The sequence below is a fragment of the Ambystoma mexicanum genome, chromosome 14, assembly GCF_040938575.1.
Source record: "Ambystoma mexicanum isolate Mex_15411 chromosome 14, UKY_AmexF1_1, whole genome shotgun sequence".
Lineage (NCBI taxonomy): Eukaryota > Metazoa > Chordata > Amphibia > Caudata > Ambystomatidae > Ambystoma > Ambystoma mexicanum.
This window is the reverse complement of record NC_090940.1, coordinates 52,141,394-52,163,021: the sequence shown is the minus strand read 5'-3', so window position 1 is coordinate 52,163,021 and position 21,628 is coordinate 52,141,394. Positions and strand designations below refer to the sequence as shown.

The following is a 21,628-nucleotide window of genomic DNA, read 5'->3' as shown; positions in this document are numbered from 1 at the left end:
AAGTACCTGCTCCCTGGGACTCTTTGATCCGGGGAAAGGGATCTTGTAATCAGTAGGCCGAAAGCATTCAACAACACCCAACTATGGGTTTGCATCTGCCAGCCCAGCACACCATGGTTTTGATAAGAGCGTCTGCTTTGAGACCATCCTGCTCCCTGGTCCTACGCTGCTTTATAATCTGGATTATCCATATTTTCTTATTCATAGTGCATAGTGCCTCGGTCATATGCACAGGTATTGGGACTCTATTACAAACATGACCACCCTGTCTGACTCCATTACAAGCACGGTCACCCTGTCTGACTCCATTACAAATATGGTCACCCTGTCTGACTCTATTACAAGCATGGTCACCCGGTCTGACTCCATTACAAACATGGTCACCCTGTCTGACTCCATTACACATATGGTCACCCCCTCCGAGTCGTTTACAAACATGGTCACCCTGTCTGACTCTATTACAAGCATGGCCACCCTGTCTGACTCCATTGCAAACATGGTCACCCTGTCTGACTCCATTGCAAGCACGGTCACCCTGTCTGACTCCATTACACATATGGTCACCCTGTCTGACTCTATTACAAACAAGGTCACCCTGTCTGACTCCATTACAAATATGGTCACCCTGTCTGCCTCCATTACAAGCATGGTCACCCTGTCTGACTCTATTACAAACATGACCACCCTGTCTGACTCCATTACAAGCATGGTCACCCTGTCTGACTCTATTACAAACATGACCACCCTGTCTGACTCCATTACAAGCATGGTCACCCTGTCTGACTCTATTACAAACATGACCACCCTGTCTGACTCCATTACAAGCATGGTCACCCTGTCTGACTCTATTACAAACAAGGTCACCCTGTCTGCCTCCATTACAACTATGGCCACCCGGTCTGACTCCATTACAAGCATGGTCACCCCGTGTGCCTCCATTACAAATATGGTCACCCTGTCTGCCTCTATTACAAGCATGGTCACCCTGTCTGCCTCCATTACAAATATGGTCACCCTGTCTGACTCTATTACAAGCATGGTCACCCTGTCTGACTCTATTACAAGCATTGTCACCCTGCCTGACTATATTACAAGCATTGTCATCCTGTCTGCCTCCATTACAAATATGGCCCCCCTGTCTGACTCCATTACAAGCATGGTCACCCTGTCTGCCTCCATTACAAATATGGTCACCCTGTCTGCCTCTATTACAAGCATGGTCACCCTGTCTGGCTCCATTAAAAATGTGGTCACCCTACCTGACTCTATTACAAGCATGATCACCCTGTCTGACTCTATTACAAGCATTGTCATCCTGCCTGACTATATTCCAAGCATTGTCATCCTGTCTGCCTCCATTACAAATATGGCCACCCTGTCTGACTCCATTACAAGCACGGTCACCCTGTCTGCCTCCATTACAAATATGGTCACCCTGTCTGACTCTATTACAAGCATGGTCACCCTGTCTGCCTCCATTACAAATATGGTCACCCTGTCTGACTCTATTACAAGCATGGTCACCCGGTCTGACTCCATTACAAACATGGTCACCCTGTCTGACTCTATTACAAGCATGGCCACCCTGTCTGACTCCATTGCAAACATGATCACCCTTTCTGACTCCATTGCAAGCATGGTCACCCTGTCTGACTCCATTGCACATATGGTCACCCTCTCTGAGTTGTTTACAAGCATGGTCACCCTGTCTGACTCTATTACAAGCATGGCCACCCTGTCTGACTCCATTGCAAACATGGTCACCCTGTCTGACTCCATTGCAAGCATGGTCACCCTGTCTGACTCCATTGCAAGCATGGCCACCCTGTCTGACTCTATTACAAGCATGGCCACCCTGTCTGACTCCATTGCAAACATGGTCACCCTGTCTGACTCCATTGCAAGCATGGTCACCCTGTCTGACTCCATTGCAAGCATGGTCACCCTGTCTGACTCCATTGCAAGCATGGCCACCCTGTCTGATGGGATGTATGTCTTTACTTCTGCATTCACCGCATCACATTTGCCTCTTCATACCTTTACTTCTTTTGTCTTTCACTTCTCCCAGGATTCACTACGTCATTACAGGGGGAGACCCCTGTACCCTCCTTCCAGTTTTACCCTATATTCTACCCCCTGCCATCCCTTGACCCCAGTTCTGACCTTTAGCTAACCTTAACCATATGCATAGCCACCTTCACAATGTGAAGATGCAGACGAAGTAAAGGCATGAACAAGTAAAGGCAGTAGTCGAAGTGTATGAAAAGAAGTAGTGGAATTATGTTCCCTGCTGGCACGCCCCCGCTTCCCACAAACCCCATCACCACGGCCCCTCCCACGCACAATACAAACCCCCAAACACATGACCCTGCTGTTTAAGGGAAGGTTCAGTGCAGTGCACTGAAGTGCATGTTTCCACTTGCTCCTACACTTTTACTGTAATACGAAACCATTCCGGAATGGGTTCTTTTAAAAATAAAAGTATAGGAACAGTTAAACTTAATTAAAAAAGTAGAGGAGCACCGCTCCCATCCAATTAGACCGCTGAGTAAAGGCATGAAAAAGTAAAGGCATGAAGAAGTAAAGGCTTGAAGGAGTAAAGGCATGAAGGAGTAAATGTACGACAAAGTAAATGTCTGGCGAGGTGAATGTATAGTAAGTGTAGGGGGGGTGTTTTAGGTGAAGCAACGAGGGGATACCCTCTGATGGCACCTCTACATCACGACCATGTAGGCAATGCCAGTGACTACTTGGCTGAAGGCATTGCCTTTGAAATGGGGAGCATCTGAAAGTTTGCTTGCAAGTTCAAAATGTTTGGCATCATGAAATGTATTTCCAAAGAGCTTGTTGTACAGAAGAGCTTCTCAGGATCCCTTGCTCGTCAACCAGCTGTAGGACTCTTTGCTGTTTCAGACTTGAGTCGGTTCTTTTGGGTTTGCAGTGCCTCCCTGTCTTTGATTGCTGTGGACATTTGACGCTGATGATATTGGACATGCAAAGCAGATGTTAGATGTGGAATTATAGCCTAAGGTAAACTGTTAACTCACAATCACAGATGACATCATGGTACGGAAGGGAGATTGGCTCTCGTACTCACATGAGAACCGACTCGAAGTCCTCTGTTGACTCTGTGAGTAACGTTCTCACTTGTGCACTGTTAGGCCAGAGGAGGGGCAGAAGCTATTCATGACATATTCATGCGTCTCTCAAAAAAAGTTGTGCCTGTTTTTTCACCAACCTTCTCAGCCTTGTAATTGTATAGACACAGTGCTGAACATAAGGAAGAAGCGAGTCTTCTTCCTGTACCGCCGTCCTAGGACAAGGAGTCGAAATATATAAACATAAGACAAGCTGCAAGTAGTTCAAGAGTGGCCAGGGAAGTGAGTAGACACAGACTGGCTTATAAGGCAATAGGGCAATGCCAAAGTGCCAGCCCATGATTTTAATATGGGCCAGTTCTTTTTGCCAGAATGTACCAGCTTTTTGGCCAGAATGGCCCAGTTTTATAAGTTACTACACTACTTTTAACCAATGATAATGATACTAAGAAAATATGTTTTAAATGCATTATTTGCAACATATTTTATAAAAAAAACACCCTCCTTGGTAGTACTCAAACAGTCTGTTCTGGATAGTAATGACTTGTAATGTATGATTGTGGGCCACTTTTCCCATTGCTGCCTGGGCCGATTGTATGCCACAGTCCCACCCCGGAGGTGAGAATAGTCGCTTTACGGCTCCATATGGTCGCCGGCTCGATAAACGTGCCTAACAAGCCCTAAGACCGGAAGCAAGTGTCCAGCAGAGGCCATCTTGGATCAGAAGAATGCTCCCAGAAACTGGCACCTAGAAAGGCAAAGGTCGGTATGCCCTACATCTTAGAATGGTCTCACTAGTCAATCCTTTGCCAATCCCAAGCCACATGTGGGACGTAGATGCTAATCAAAACCAGCAACTCCACCATGACCCCACAGATGGAAGCTTGAGCCCCTGCTATAGGTACATGCTAAATGATGCACATCATGGGACCTTGCGGGACCCAACCCCAGGCCATCTCCAGTGCTATCCGGGACGCGACCCAAGTCCCACTCATGTCCCCCATACAATGAGCCAGCAAGCGTCTCCCAATACACGGGCATCAGGAATGATCCAGACCAGTTTGGGTGCCCTGCTGGGTGTGACAGGTGACAGATGCATGCCAAGTTGCCCGATGCAGAAGAGAATGCCAGGTCTGCGATCAGCTCCATCAGAAGTTGGGATTACTCTGCCCTGGCAGGCAGGGCTTTTTGAAGCCACAGTGATTTTGTTTTGAGTCTTGTTATTTGGAGGAACAGAAGGGGACAAAAGTGGCTGTGGTGAGGATGTTTGCAATGGTGACTGCGTGGCATACTACAGATCCACTCTGGTACTGAATGGTGGTGCGTGATTGGTGTTTACTCATGCACAAGTGGGTGCTGCTTCCAGGTTAGGGTTTAGCAACAGCTTATGCTCCCGGTACTTGGTCATTTCCAGTTACAGTTTGTTTTAACTACATATAGATTTGTTGATCTTATCCACTTAAGTTTTTGATTAAACATTCCCTATCCTTGGATCTCTATCAGCTGTGTTCTATGCATGCAGGATTCCTTGCCCAACAAATTCTTGTGACAAGTTAGTGGGACACCTAGAAACTGTCCTCTGTCTGTGGTTTTGAGCCATGGTGTTGTGTTAGTCTAATCAATTTTGCATGGTGGGTGTTTCTCGGATTTTGCTCAGCTATTAGTTTTGGTACTTGCACTTTGCTCTTAGAGATGTGCTAATCTTTTGTCCTCAGAGCTTGCTAAGTCTTAGTAACTTCTTGGATAACCTGCGACATTTAAGGGATATGCCTGTTAGTCATCTTGGCACAATCTTATGCCCTAATCACTTACCTTTTCTTTTTTTAGCTTGCCTTCCCTTTCAATCAACCCCTCCTACTCAACTAGCCTCCATACCCTCGACAGGCAACCCCTCCAGCACCACCAGCTGCCCATGTGCCATGCAGACAATATAGAAGCTGGCACCTCTCACCTCCCTCCGTCCTATTTAACTTCTCCAACCCTCTCTCCCTCTCTCTCCTTCTCTCTCTGGATTGTTCCACCTACCTCAAAGTCACAACTGTCCTTCCCATCCTAAAAAATCCAACTGCTGATCTCAACAATAAACTACCACTCAGTTTAACAACTTGTCTTCAATACTATCTCCCTTTACCTTGACTCCAATGACCTCTGCAATCCTTTTGAATTAGGGTTTCACAATCGACGCTCCAGTGAATCAGCTCTTAACCACGCCTGTGACTTTCTCACCGTGGTCCATGGCTGTAAACCGCCCTCTATACTCACCCTTCTAGACTTATCACATGGCCGACCACTCCACTCTCCCTCTCGCTCTTGGTCTTCAGGGAACTGCTTTTGAATGGTTTGTCTCCTATCTCGCACCTAGAGCCTTCTCAATCCCGGGGAATGGCCGCACATCTGATCCCACCCCACCGCCGGTCAGCATTCCACGAGCTCGTGTCCTTGGCCCACTAATATTCAACCCTTTACACCTCCTCCCTGGGCCGACCCATCGCCCCATTTGAATAGTCCCACCCCATATTTGCTGATGACACACAAACCTTCTTCGCCTTCCCCTCATTTACTCCTGAACGCTCTGATTGCATAATTGTCTTTCTACCCTATGGCACTGATTGGTACTTCACTGTTTCATGGTGAGCTCATCTAAGACATCTGTCTTATATATGTAGGCCTCTGGCCCCTCTTCTCTCCTTCCTTCTCCTATCGTCTTCCCACCTGACTTACTCTCCTACTCCACCAAGTCACGCAACATTGTGGGCACTTTTCACAGTAAAATTGTACTTTCATCACTTCACCACTTCCATCTCGGAAGCAGCCAGTACCGCTCTGCTGAACACCTGGAACCCCCCTCACTTACACCTCATCTAAAATCCTTATTCTAACCCTGGTCATTAGTTGGCTTGACTACTGTGCCATCCTTCTTCCTGTTCTCCCCCATTATCTCTTCTCCCCGTTTGACAAAGTTCTCAACTTTTCCACTGTGACCCTCTGCAATCTCACTGGCTGCTCCCCCACGCCTACACACCTCTGGATGGCTATCTATGAAACATTGATCCGTTTATAAATTCCTTCTCCTCGCTTTCAACACCCCTCATGGCCTAGCACCCCCCTTCCATCTCCAGGTACACTCTCTCCCAGATCATCCGCTCTTGCACTCACACTAATCTCTCTGCCCCCCCACCTGTCCTGTACCTCTTCTCGCATCCACTCCTTCTACCGCCTTCCCCTTTGCACAGGAACTCCCCCCACATTGAAAGCTCCACTACTATCCACTCCTTTAAATCCTCTGAAACTTCATCTCCCCAACCTTGCAAGAGGTCCACCTGCTGACTCTACCATCACCCCTCCCCGCATTACCTCCCACCACTTGTCTCGGGAGGATAGGTCAGGGGCAACATGCTCACCTTGGAAGCAAGACGACACAGCACCACGGGTTTGATTCCTGGGTCCGCGCTTAGAAACCTCTGGGTATTAAGCACGTTATAAATAACCTATCATATTATATCTCATCAAATCACCCTCCTATCCTTTTCTTCCTATTACCCTTCTGTGTATAACCTCCCCCCCTCTTGACCACTCCCTTTCATAGTATTCAATGTCTCTGGTTTCCTCTCCCAGCATTTTCCAACTATGATTTCCCAACTATTGCAGGTCTTCGGTTTCAGGACAGCCCTGTCTGTCCGCTAGTGTGCTACTGTAAATGTTTCTGGTTGAAGCACATTATGTCATTCAATAAAAACAAAACAAAATACGCGTTGCTTATGACATCAATGGAATTTGAAGACTGTGAGTTATTTAAGCAATATATCCCGAGTAATGGGGCATTACTCCCACCGGCTCTTTGTACTGGGATACTAATTGGTTTTTTCTAGTTCAGAAATGGTGTGTTTGCCGTTTCTCAACTTGATAAAAACTACAATCCAAGATGGCCACCATGGAAGAGGGAGAAGGGAACTCCTGGTAGTTCCTTCGCGCTTTCCATTACAGCCATTGCCGCGATGGGGATGCGCTGTGAATACTACTGTTCCCAGCGCCGGCGTAGGACAAGGGAGTAGCAGGTAAGTGGGGTGGGGGTGGGAGGATTGGATATATGAGCAGAGGGTTGGGGGGGTGGGATACAGGGGAGTGCGGGGGCATACTTACCTGAGTCCCGGCAGGGAAGATGGCGGCCTCCCGCTTCCGAGGAAGCTTGGAGCAGGGGTTTTACCATGTGGTAAAGCTTGCATTCTGAGCCTCCTGACTGTGTCAGAGGCTACCACATCCCCCGCCGGATACTAAAATGATCACTGCCTGTACCTGTGTTTAGAAGTTTAACATCATTAGATATATATTGAGAGCTGGATACTGCACCAAGAGTTTAATGTATTTATACAAAAGTGAATAGACCCATATATACGCTCCAAGGGCATGATGGATATTGGTTGGCTGGATTTAAAAGGATTAACCTTGGCCATGAGTGTGTAGGAATCCATAGCAGTGTGGCTAGGTGATTTGAAAAACTTTTTTTGTTTATTATTATTATTTTTTAAATGTATTTATTGGCGTTATATGGTTACACTATACAGTTAATCTTTTGCCATTGTTAATATCCGTTAAGATTTTAAAATTATATGAAATCAATTATTAACAATTCAAAATTGATTCTTTTAATCCACAGCCATTTCTCCAATCTTCTGAAATATAAAACCCAGCCATTTCACCAGGGCTAAGGTGAGTGCAATACGATTTCCCATAAGTAGTTCAGTCCACCACTCTTCATGTGTTTTGGGCCATAGGTCTTGGTCACCTCCGTCATTAAGGACAGTCTAGATTCTTTCATAACTGGACAAAACAGGACCAAATGCTTTAATGATTCTATTGTGGTTCCATCCTGAAACAGTCTGCATTCGGTCGCCAATTTATAGCCTTTCCTTCTACTTAGAATCTCTCTGGTCGGGAACAGGTTTAGACGAAACCTCAAAAATTAGTCCCTATAATACCAATGCGGAAAAACTCTAGGTATATTGGTAGTGAATTTAGTTTTCTTGGTTCCACAAATGATTTCCCGTATAAAATGTCAAGGATTGCCATTCTTCCTGTGTATGTATACAATCCTGGATGTATAATTTCTTTTTAACTTTGTCAGGATTGTTGCACAAAGTTAGTTCTGATTCATCCAGGCCTAACAGGATTGAATGACATATGTCTCACCATTCTGACAATATCTCGTCATTGTTGATTGACAGAGCCTCTCTTAATACTGCAAAACCTCCTGTCTTTGTATTGTCCAGACATTTCCTATAGAGGCCAAGAGGTTTCCAGATGACAATAGTTTTTACGGCTGTAAGTCCCAATTCCATCCATATTGCATGGATAGGGGTGCTCTTAGGTAGCCGTAGTGTACTTTTCCAAAACAGCCCGACTCTCTTAGACCAATTTTCCCCTTGGAATGAAAAAGAGGTTTCGGCTTCGTATGTCAAGATGGGTAGAACCTTCATGTGATAGAATGTAATTAACGGTGCCATTGAAAACCCACAATATCTTCTTGTTTATATCCTCGCTTGGGATTCCAGATTTTACGCTTTTGCTCTTAGGGACTCCAATCTGGGAATAACCCTTATACTTGTGTTCAAGCATGTTCCCAGGTATGTAAGGGATTTCACATCTGGGATTTGTTTTCCGATAAGGTGCCACGTGAATCCTTTCTTGGGGTTACGATTTGTGCCACCTTTAAAGACCAGTACCATTGACTTTGAAGGATTTATTTCCAAGTTGTTTGTTGCAACGTATTTATGCAGTGCATCAATCTGTCTCTGAAGTCCCACTGGGGTCTGGTCCAGTAGGACTATGTAATCTGCATATATCAGGCGTCCAATTTTATTTTGAACAATTTTCGGTGGGAAGTATCTTGTATTGCAGAAAGCAGCCTCCACATATGATATATACAGATTAAAGAGTTCAGGTGCCAACGGGCATCCCTGTTTAAGGCCCTTGTTGGTACTAATTTCCTTCATGAGGAGACCTGATCGGTCCGGTCTGATGGTGATAAATGTCTCTGAATAGAAGTCTTGTATTGGCTATAAGATTTTGTTCGGACATCCCCATTTCTGTAGTTTGTCCCACAATTCTCTACAGCAATCAATGGCAAAAGCCTGAGAAAGATCTATGAATGCCATGTAGTGTTTTTTTTATTTTGCTTCTTTCTACTTGGGCCTTCAAGGTATATTTTGTTTGTTAATAAATATGTGTAGCTACTTTTCATTTCCATGTTCCTCTGGAAGGAAATTCATGTGGTTTCTGAGAAGCCATAGACTGGAACATGGGGAGGTTCTCCTTGGTACTATCTTTCAATCTCTTTTGTGGAAATGTTTGGCCTTCTGCCTCTTTTAAAAAGGGGTTGTGAGCACAGAACCTCGTTTTTCTTTCTTCCCTCCGCTTCCTGAATTTATTTACCCTTAGTCATTATATTTGAAATGATTGTATGTCTTTATATGGTCTTGTCTGAAACACCTCTTGTTCCCGCCGAAGGCATGCCACAAGGCTGTGTCTACGCTTGAATGTTTATTTCGATCCATGGTCCAATAGTTATGCTGAATTGATTCTGTTTCTGACTAATTCATTAAGGTTAGGATTTATTTGGCTAAGGTCATCATCACAAAGCAATAACCATCGAAGCACATTCAAAACCTCTGTAAATCATCAGCGTAAATAGTAATGTAAAATAAAAAATCACATTAAATTTAAAACAACTACAGATTAATGAAAATGTATCAATAGGGTTTGGCTTTCATCGTTTTCTCTCTAATTTTGAGAGCCTAATATAGAAATCTCGTTATCGCCCACACCATTTTTTCAGTATTACCCTCAAAAGGAAAACAACCTTCGTTTATCAAAAGTGGCACTATATGGTGTTTCCTTTGGGTTCAATATCTAGGGCAAAGCATCAAGAAATGATAAAAAGAATAGGGCAAATGGGCACAGTCTCTTTTCACAACTAGTTTCATGTCACACCGCTCTATTTATATTCAGGATTAAACAGTTAGAACAGGCTCTGGTTATTAAAAGAGGTCATTGGTGTACTTGTCCGATTGATCTTTAGACTGAAACAAAGGAGCACAGTATGACCTGACGCTAGTATATTGAAAATCCAATGGTGTATTCGCTGCTTGCTATCACAAAACGAAAGACCCCCATACCCAGGATGTCATCAAAACCCGCTGTTTACAGGATTCATCCTAGACTAGCTAAACATATTCATATGGAAAATAGTTCACTTTCTTTATGTGAGATATTGTTAACAGTTGGATAAATGTACATATAACTTTATAACTGACTTTTACCAACTGTTAAAAAAACATGGTGTATCTTTTTTTTTACAACAAACGTGAAACATTTCCTGTATCAATATTTTTAGCTCGTGCTCAGATGTCCAACTGAGATTATGAATGGGTTCATTCTTGTGGGTCACCGGATGGATCGTCTAAACGGATCTAAGGACTGATTTCCCTATGCTAAATTGTTTCATTTGATATATCAATGTATTAGCAATAGGTTTTTGAGTCTTATTTTTGCCCATATTAAGATTTTTGTGCATTTTGTATTCTTTATGCTTCCATTTTTGGAGACGATTGGTGTATTTTTGTCCCTAATTGCAGAACATATAATATATGTGTTTTTTAATAATTATATACTGTTTGTTTATTTTATTTCGTTGGTTTCTAATTTTAGTATTTTAGTATTCCTTGAATTGAATTACTGACTTTTATATGTATATAGAAATATTTGATGCAAATGTGTTTGATTAAATAGAAGATGCGTTAATCGACAGCAGTAATCATTCAGTACTTGTACAATCAATTCTATATGCTAGTGCAATTAAGCAGTAAAATATTCCAAGATACCTTTTGATTTCTTTGCACGTACTCACACAGCAGGAATGTTGACTAGATTATCAGAATAAATCGATGTCATTTGCATGAACGGGGCACCCAGTGAATGTGAACCTAAACCAGTTGTTTGTGGTAAGAGAGTAATTGGGTAATTTATTATAGCGTGCACTGCAATGTAATCGACTCTTGCTGCCGATCATCCCTGCAGAGGAGAGGTGTGATACCCAGGCCTATTTGTTGAAAGTATGAGTATTGGGGAGCACCCTGAAATGAAGACAGTTTGCTCATGCCGGAGAACTACTGCAAGTGGTTTTCAGCGTCTCAGTTTCCAGACCGCGAAGCACTGACCGCCACAGGCGGGGCATTTAACATTGGGAACAGAGAGAGTTCCGGTACCAGCGGATCTCAAGGCTCTGGACAGAGAATATCTTTCTGTTAAGATACATCGGGGTAGTGCCCCAGAGAAATGTGTGGACAAAACACAATGTTTTAGAGGATCCTGTTATTTAACTCGAGACGGCGAAGGAGATGGCCCAGTCGATATATGAACTCAACTTGAGTCTCAGTCCCACTGGAGTGTTTTGAGCTGCCAGACATATGCCAGAGCCCGCAACCAGACGCTCTGCATACAGGGGGCTGTGGTAATCTAAGCAGGGCTTAATAAGGGCTCCCACCACAGTTATTACATGTTTTCCTGGGAAAAGAGGGAGAATGTCTCTGAACTGTTTGAGCTTGAAGAGATCATGGTCTTGACTTTTCAGATATAGTGGGATAGGGTCATTGTAGAGTCCATCAAAAGCCCTACCTTAAGCATGAGAGACGTTGCCTTAAAAAAGCAAGGGGCAGAGCAGGGGTGTAGCTTTGAGTCATTCTGGGAGAATGCTCGTCTTTCCCCGGTTCCATGTCACTTCCACAACATTAATTACTTAGTGGATATTTACCACAAATTAATCACTTTGAAATTTGTCATCTATTTTTTATTTTTTATTTGGGGGCCCATGCCTGTCCTTTCACTTCATTACTGGTCCTACCCCCCAAACCCTCCCCACCCCATTTTTACTCCCTACTCACAAATACCATTATTTTTTAAATTACATTTTGAAGTAATTACTTTGTGGTAAATTACCATGAAGTAATGACTCTCAGCGAAACAATGGGAGACCCTTCCTCTGCTTCATCTAAAGCCAGCTTTTGGCCATCCAGCTTTTAAAGTCATCCAGGGAAAAGACCCAGCTGCCAAAATGGGTTAGGGTGTGACATATGGATATAAGCTGTACATCATCTGCAAAGGAAATAGTTGAATTATTCTATTTGGGGGTTATAGATTAAGTGAAAGAGGGTTGTTAGCACCTTTGGCCACTCCAAGTGAGGGGAGAAGTGAGAGAGCAGAATAGGGCTAGAAAAGAAGACGGTTATCGAGGAGCCCTGAGGACCAGGGTTCTGAGAATCCTATTCAACAGAACATGGTGGAGTCAGATCAGATCCGATCAAAGGCAGCAGAGAGGTCCATGAGGCATATAGAGTAAGTCTTCCCTTGTCTAAAGCTGTAAAGTAGAGGAGTGTAGACACACTCACATGCATGCAACCAAAACCAGTTTGATCGATGTCTACGATCGTGTTAGGTCAACCAGGTTTGGATGATGTCATAAATGAAAGTGATCTGGCGGGAGTCTTGTTCATGGTCCCCTGAGAGCGTTTTAGGGAGATTTTAGCCCTACCCTCTGGTAGTGAGGCCTGCGTAACCATCTAATAGAAAGGTAGATCAGCAGATCACCCAAAAGGAAAAGCAGACTCTCTAATGGTGGCTCTAGCGGAGCAATCAGGCCTACTCAAAGGATGGGTGAAGGCCGGCAGTGCAGTACAGTTATTCCCAATGGGCACTCCCAGAGAATACATCACACTGGTATACTGGAATATAAGCTCTCAGGTATATATCTCTTACACCAAAAACCAGTACTCAGGTGAAACACAACACAGAGAAGAGCAGAGTAATGAAAACAGTAATGGTTAGTTGAGACCCAACCCACTGCTGACCCTAAAACGCAAGCCCCGTACCCATGGTAGACATACTACATATACACTGTGAGAGATGGGAAGTGACGGGAACCCTAGACGATAGAAAAATCATTTTTATCAACATATTCAGGAACCAAGTTGCCACATTCTAGTCACAACATTGCTCTTACACTCTTGCAAAAAATGATATGAATAATGCTTGCTACGCATTTGTATATCTCCTAGAGAGAGGAAACAGGGGTACGGTGTGCAGTGTACAAGGAAATCAGGACAGCTACTAAAATCCATGCATATACTTTAGGCTGACTCTACCCAGACTTATGCGGCCCTATTCAACATGGTGCCAGAATTACACTGTGCATCTCAAAAAGGGGATGTGTAACCCAACTGTTCAAAAATGCACAATACTAGCTAAAAAACAAAGTCTGGGTTGAAAACACAAGGGTCTTCAGGGAGCACAGGAAAAATGGCAATTACCTAAGAATGCCACTTTGTAGGAGTTCTCGGTGTTTGCAAATGTGCCCCAACGGAAACAATGGGATAAAGACAGGCGGTTATAGTGAAAGGCCAGGTATGTTCCAGTTCTGCACACTGGTGCAGAAGAGGCTGCAGCTTACCCTAGGGAACACCAGAGAAGTACCTGAAAAAGCGATCCAGTGCCGGGTTTGGGACTCAGCAGCCCCAGGACGGAAAGAAATAAAAGCAGGATACGGGCCAATGAGGTGGGCCTGCAGAACCCAATAACCATGGACCATGGAGATCCTTGAGGGTAAGTACCACAAACAACCCACCACCCAAGGGGCCACAGATAGCTACACACAGTTCCGCTTCCCAAAAAGATGGCCCAGAAATGGCAAAACAACCGAGCGAATACTAGTCTTCCATTGCAGGTTGAGTTGCAGGACCCAGTCACACAAGAACTTCAACCCCAGTCCATCGATAACCCCCAGAAACAACACAATAGAGAGACAATCATCCTCCACAGGAGTTGGACCTATCGGCTAGGAGTGGAGACAATGGCAAAGGTGGCTCGAGGATGGTACAGGGAAGTGGCTTAGCAGATACTGGTGGCTTGAAGGGCAAGACGGGGCAGCCAGCCAGCAGAAGACAGTCTCACGATGAAAACATAGTGGCAGTGACACAGGTCAGCCCAAAAAGCCAACAGAGGTGGGGTAGTGATGTGCCACAACCCTTCTAGTTGGCGCCAGCTTCCTACCCCAAGATGCACAACCACGGGGGTAAAACTGAGAAGCGGTTGTTAAATGGCCACGAAAAGATTCCAACACAACGATCCCAGCTGACTTAACTTTCAGGACCAGGGTGAGTGTTCAGCAGCTAGAAGGTGAAACCAGAGGAGAGGGAGGGAGACAGGATCCAGCCAATATGGGCAGACCTAAAATGCAGCAGCAATACCTTTGAGGTAAAACCCCCTAGCAGGTAATCAAGCCTTGTGAATCCAAGCATACAACCAGCAGAATTGAGGGAGGGTTAGCGTTCTCCCTAAATATAAACAGGCACACATGGGCTGCCCCTAGCCAACTCTCAAATCACATACCAGGGATCCTAATGTAGGTTTTATCAGTTTGCCAATGGGGTTGGCCCCAGAAACCGCAGCACTTTCAGATACCACAAGGTGTTTAATGGCCGACCCAGATCCAGCGACTGGTCTAAGCCAGTCGAAACCACTATAGGGGGAGAGGAGGCCATGTTTAAAGAACTGCCATTTTAGGTGTGACCTTTGGTTTCCATAGACCAAGAAAAGCCCCTGAAACAAAATGGTAGAGAGCAGGACTTGGTCAAATACATTAGGAACCCAATAGCTACCAAAAAGATGCATTGGCTACAAACGCGTTAAATAGGTTGCGGTCCTGATGAAGCCAAAACTCAGTTACAGCTGCCACCAACCTACTCCTTGAAACCAATGTAGGGTGACACCATCACACTAGGGCCAACATGGGGTACTTCAAAATCACCCCAGCCCATTGGACCATTTGCTTAAAAAGGGTTGCAACGGCAGGGGTACTTTATCTGAAATACATCTGAACACAAAAATAAGCCAAAGATCCTACAACCCATGCAGAGAAAGCAGAAAACAGTAGAGATCCCATACAATGTGACTGTAGAACCCTCCAGAAATGGAAGTCTGCTTTAATAGATGTTATTTCGATGTTCTGTTGACACTGGGACCTGGCAATGCTTTTAAAATGGCTGAGCGAGGAGATTGTGGATCTCTAATTAGAAGCGCTGTCAGGGTCCACAGAGGTTTTATTTTAGCACAGAGTGGTTCAGGGCAGGTTTGAAGTAGGAATGGAAAATACCTTCTGAGAAGGATGGATTGAAGATTTTCCATAGCCAAGTGGTGAAGAGGTCTGGGAAGGTATTAATGTGGGACAGATGGGTCCACAATGAAATGAATGGGTTTCAGGAAGTTAGGGGGAGCCTCCATGTACTCCAAGAACACCTGGGAAAGTGGAAAACATTGAGTGGGAGAGGAGGCAAACTGACAATAGAAAGTGGCAAAATGGTGGCTACAGCTGGCGAGCCCGGGATGTGAGGCCTATTAGTTGCTGGAACAAAGGGCTTTCAATACTTGCATAGCGGCTCCAAGACACAGGCAAGGGAACTACCATGTTGTGGTTGGCAGTTTTATTCAAAAACTCTGTGACGTAAGCTTGCCGTCTCAATATGGCTGCCATTTTACCTCAAGATCAACAACTAGTCTGTTTCAGTTCAGTGGGAAACAGTGCCACATTATGCACTGTGTTGAATGGAAAGCTAGTCTATAATGATTTTTTTTATGCAATAATCCTTATGCAGTATGTACTTGAAGGCACTTAATGATTATAAAAGTAAACATTGGGACATCATTCATAGCATTGTTTAGAATTTTCCTTAAAGGGGAAGTTCTTTCAGGAATTGTATTGGCCCAATGGATAAGGCATGTATTTTTGAGTATCGATCGATCAGAATTGTTTTTCCAATGCATCTTACCTTCGATTTTCTGACATTTACACATGCAAAACTCATGGGTCGGAAATCGCCATCTTGTGATTATCTTATCCGTTGATCCATCACACTAAGTTCAAGTGCCCTCACGGCAGTAAATCAGGTCCCCTGCCCCTCATGGTGACATCATTAGACGCTTACGCCCCTTGTCACAATGCCAGTGAACGTCTCATTTGAACGTCCTCTGTGCGCAATCTATTGACATATCTCCATGGACATTTCAAGACACCTCTTTCCTCGATAACTATCAACAAACTCTTTCTGATCAAACAACATTGGCGTTTCTGCTGCCTTAGTGTCTGTCCATTTCATTATGAGCCTCCACAACTTCATTCTGCTCTTTTCAGCTACCTAACAACTATGACACATTTAACTGAAAAAGGTACTTATAGTAGCTCAAATGAATGTACTCTGTAAGCGCTTTCAGTTAAAAAAATTATTATTACATAATTGACAGGTGTTTTTATTAAACCATATTTAAATTGTATATTTGCATCAGTTCTTTTTTTTCGTGTGCCAATGAGAACTTTCCAACTTTGGGCCTATTCCTGTTGTCTTTGCACTATGGATTATTATAACACGTCTGTTTCTTCTCATTCTCTTTTATGTAGCATTTTAAAATAAAACCTCAATTCATTATGTTATCCTAATTTTTAATTGTCTGTTTTCCTCCCGCAGTTCACTTTCTTTTTCTTCAATCCTCAATAATTATGGCATCATTCAGCCATAACTTCAAGAGCCAGAGGGCCTCATTACGAGTCCAGCGGGAACTCTGCTGGTGCTACCGGTGGGTTGCCTCTGGACTCGTAACACTTTTCTGGCACCTGACGTCCCGGCGTATTGGGAAGTCAGGCGCTGGAAAATGTAACCCCTCATTCCTGTGGAGTCCGATAGGACTGCATGGGAGTGGGGAGATGAAGGCACTGTTGCTAACTGTGCCGGTGCTTCCATGAAAACTCTGTGGGCGGGTGCCGTTACACCCAACAGGTGAAACCTGCCATGCACAAAGGCCCCACCGGCCACAGAATTGTTGTGTGGCGGTCCGGAAATGGGTGCCGGTACGGTGCGACTGGCACCCATAATTCCAGACCGCCACACTTGTAATGAGGCCCAGAGTATACTGAAGAGGAAATGGTTGAGAGAAAAAGTAGCCAAAAAGATGGTGAATAGAGTGCACGTGATGACGATTGTTCCCAGGATCCTGATTCTCATTGCATGGAAGACGTTTCCACTTGGTGTACCTGCCATCGATGTGAGGTCATGCCAACTTTGGTGAAGAACTGTTGTTGCCGAGAAATCTCTGGCTGCTTGGCCTACATAGCCGAAGCAAATCCTCCACCGCTATGTGCTGCCCAGCTTCATGACTACAAGGCTGCCTGCCTTACTAGATCCGTGTTGAGAATAATGATGTTGCTGATGCAGTAACTTATAGAAACTGTTCGCCCCCATGCTCCTAACAATAGTTTTATTTGTGATAACTTTGCACTATAGCCTTCTATGTTGTTCTCCTAGTACATTGTGATCTCATGGGTTCACTCACGATATACATTTTGGTATATTGAAAAATGTATTGTTCTTTGTTCATTCCAAACTATTCCATTTTCTATTTAGCGAGTCAACAATACAATTTTTGTTACTTTCAATCTAATTAAAAATCAGCTTCCTAGCTTTTATTTGTCAAAAAGGTGTATACATTATTATATTGCCCTTGCAACAAAAGTATTGGACTGTGACTACCTTACGCACAAAGTATGTTTCTGAATTCATACCAATGCCTTTTATTTTAGAAGATAACTGGATTCAGGCAACACAACTATTTCTTTTACACAGGTGGCGCAGGCTTGTGTGTGGCCTATCAAGCGTTTACAGGGTGGATTCATGGAAGACTGGGATTCCGTGCTCAATGTGTCAAATCTGCCTCTGTGGTTCAAGCCATCGGTGAACAATTTCCTAGTTCCTCCGGACAATACAAGGGATTTTTACAGACACTACAACTACCAGCTAATTAATGATAATTATGTGTTATTTCTGTAGCGCCTTTATCCAAAGTGCTTTACAGAGCACATATTTACATACAATATCACCCAACCGAAATTGGTACTCTTTTATCGGCCTCAGAAGGATGAAAGGCTGAGTTGGCCTTCCCGGGATTCAAACCTGCGACCTGCAGATCACGCTCAGATCGTAGCAGCGAGCGCTCAACCCGCTGCGCTATCTTACCAGCGTTTATAGAATTACAATTATACACATAATAATATATTTCATAGTTATAATTTGTAGTTAGTACATACCATCAACCTTTTTTTTAATTGTGCATTGTATTCAAATATTGTTTGCATTGTTTATTTTCTAATTATTTTAATTTAGTGTATTTCATTTCAAGTACTTAGTTTTCCTAGCAAATTTCAGGTTTTCTCATATTTTTAACAACAACATACAAAAAGCACAAACCCTGAAGTCAAAATACAAAATTCTCAGTACTTGCATTATTAGCGGGTGGTTGCAATTCTTATTCTTATTATTTCTTGACACGTTACTTCGCGGCTTCAGGTACTCTAGATTTCTTTCCATTCTATTTTTTTTTTTTTTTTTTAAATATTTATTTACAATTTAACCAATACAGGAATACAACAATCACATAGCAAATACACTGAATGAAAAACGAGAGAGAAGACAAAAAAAAAAAAAAAAAAAAAAAAAAAAAAACACCCACCTCTTGTAATATAGTCAACTCTTAGGCCAATGTAAGTACACATATAGGCCACTTGCTAATACAGGTCCAAGAATGAATCCCACTCCTTAGCATGTATATGCAATTTCCTCAATCGCCTAAATATTACCCTCTCAACATTCGCCAATGAAATCATCTCATCAATCCAGCTTTCCGCAGTTGGAGGAATCCGGGACTTCCAACCCCTCAAGATCAGTCTTTTAGACACTGAGGCACCCCTAAACAAAAATTTCCTTTCCGACACCGAAAGATCCGCAAGTAAATCACCACATCCCAAAACCATCGTCTTAAAGTCCAGATCAATCGTGCAATTCAGGACTCGCAAGCACATATTGCAAACCTCATGCCAGAAGTTCCGTACCCTGACACAATCCCAGAGCATGTGTTCAAGAGTACCAACATCCAAACCACAGCACCAGCACGCGTCGGAATCAATCATGCCCCTCTTCCTGAGCTTCTCCGGACACCAAAACACCCTGTTAAGAATTTTAATTTGCCTTGAACGTTCACACAGATTGATTGAGCAAAGCTGTACATTCGCACACATCTCATTCCACATATCAACAGTAATCTCGCAACCTAAACGCCTGCTCCATTCCTCCACCAATCCGGTATTATCTTTATAGCTTGCAACCATTCTGCGATATAATCTGCTCGCCACCGACCGAGAGTCCACCGCCAAATTCTCCAAAGTTTCAAGTACACACACATCAATCTCACCATCGCACCTTTTTAATTTTCTGTAATCCGCCAAGGATACATGTTCAATATCAAAATCAGCACATAAAAGATCAAAATTAATGAATTTTCCGTCTCTGTAAATGTCTTTAACCCATTGCACACCACCAAGAAACCACTCCGGCCAAAAAATAGGCTTACCAGCCTCAGTGATGGATTTATTAAACCAAATCGATGCCGAAGGAGATCTCTGAGCCGATGAACCACACATTTCATGAACGTCTCTCCACACATCTCGCAAAAATCCAGTCAAGGGAAGCGTCTTACCCCTATTGCTAACTGACGTAAGTATCGCTCTTGGTGTAAGAGGACCCATAGCACCCACCTCCGCCACCGCCCAAGCACCCGGAGACACATCCAGGAAAGGAATAAAAAATTGACAAGAGAAGGCAAGATGATATGCCCTAAAATTGGGGACCCCAAGACGCCCTCTGTCAGCAGGGAGCTGAAGCTTCCACAACTTAAGCATCGGTGGTTTCCCATCCCAAAGGAAGGTTTGCATAGAAACATCAATCAATCTCCAATAACTTGCGCTAACCTTCATAGGAAGCATACCCAGAATGTAGTTTATTTTGGGGGCCGCCACCATCTTCAAAGCGTTTACCTTGCCCCATAACGACAGACGCAGAGCCGACCATCGTAGCAAGGATGACTTTAGATCACGACAAGCCTCCCCCAAATTTGCCTCCACCATATCATGCACAATCGGAGTAAGCCAAAGCCCCAAATATTTCATTTTTTGAGTGCACCATTGGAATCCAAACCCCGTCACCACAGATTTAATACAACTTCTTGTAATAGGTAAAGCCTCTGATTTCAACCAGTTAATCAAATAACCAGACGCAGTATGGAACCGATCCAAAATCGCCATCAATGCAGGCAAAGAGACTTCCAAATTTCTTAAAACCAATAAAAGGTCATCCGCGTAAAACCAAGTTTTTTGTATAACTCCATGAAAGGGTACACCCTCCAAGGTCAAATCCTCCCGCAGAGCAATTGCAAGAGGCTCAATAGCCAACACAAACAATAAAGGTGAAAACGGACAACCCTGCCTTGTGCCACGCCCTAGAGTAAAAGTACCGGATAGCAAACCGTTCGTCTTAACATTAGCCGTGGGGCGAGCATACAAAAGCGATACCCAAGAGATAAACCCATCACCCAAATTCATTAACCTCATCACAGCAAACATGTATTGCCAGTTAATACGATCAAAAGCCTTCTCAGCATCCAAGGAAAACACAGCCACATCATCGTCCAGATCTCGGGCCGTAGTCATGGTCAGCAAAAGATTCCGAATGTTGCTGGAGGTTCTACGATTTTTTATAAAACCCGACTGATCTGAGTGAACAAGTTTCTGAATCAAGTCCTCAATACGTAACGCAAGAACCTTGGCCAAGATTTTGTTATCGGTATTTATTAAGCTTATCGGCCTGTAACTTGAAGGTAGAGCACAATCCTTACCCTTCTTAAGGAACACAGAGATGGAGGCATGGTTAGTAGATTCTGGAAGAACCCCCACCTCCCTGGATTCAACATACATGTCCCTTAGAAGTCCCAACACCGCCTCCGGAAGAGCCTTATAGAATTCAGCCGGCAGACCATCAGGACCAGGTGTTTTCCCAGAATTCAAACTCGCAATAGCAATCCTAATTTCATCAACACTGACTGGCTGACTCAAACTATTCATGTCATCATCCGAGACTTTAGGAATAGTCAAACTGTCCAAGAAGCATGCACTATTGCCAGTAACACCAGCCTCATTCTCATACAGCTTCATGTAGAAGTCCTTAAAAACTTCATTGATCTCGCAAGGATCAAAAGTAACCACCCCATCTGTCCCTTTTATAGAATTAATGGCACCCCCCGAAATCTGTTGCCTTAATCTATAGGCCAGCCACCTGTCACATTTCTCTCCTTTCTCAAAGTAAGCGCTTTTGATCCTATATAAATCCTTCTCAGCTCTTGCGCCCAAAGCGTCATTCAGATCCCTCTTCAACCGCTTCATCTCCATTCGTTTTGTAACATCATTCGGATCACGAACCAATTCACCCATCACTTCTGCAATTCGAGCCTCAGTGTCTCTCTGCATCTTAGACATTCTATTCCTCCTACTACAGGATAAGCCCAGAGCAATGCCCCTCATCGTACACTTAAATGCCTCCCAAATGACTCTT

The 21,628-nt window shown here is 43.8% G+C and overlaps 1 protein-coding gene across 1 annotated transcript; it reads left to right on the top strand.

Moving 5' to 3' along the window:
* Positions 1-256: 256 nt before the first annotated feature.
* Positions 257-16,715, top strand: LOC138527158 (serine-rich adhesin for platelets-like). The gene is made up of 2 exons (XM_069638264.1): positions 257-1,989; positions 16,664-16,715. Exons 1-2 carry the CDS (start codon positions 257-259, stop codon positions 16,713-16,715), a joined length of 1,785 nt encoding a protein of 594 aa, XP_069494365.1.
* Positions 16,716-21,628: the final 4,913 nt, after the last annotated feature.

What these genes read in the sequence shown, in the direction of transcription:
- LOC138527158 (XM_069638264.1), top strand. Translation starts at nt 257, where the DNA reads ATGACCACCCTGTCTGACTCCATTACAAGCACGGTCACCCTGTCTGAC. An exon ending in GCCACCCTGTCTGATGGGAT is followed by an intron (nt 1,990 to 16,663) that starts GTATGTCTTTAC and finishes TTCCTCCCGCAG; the next exon opens with TTCACTTTCTTTTTCTTCAA.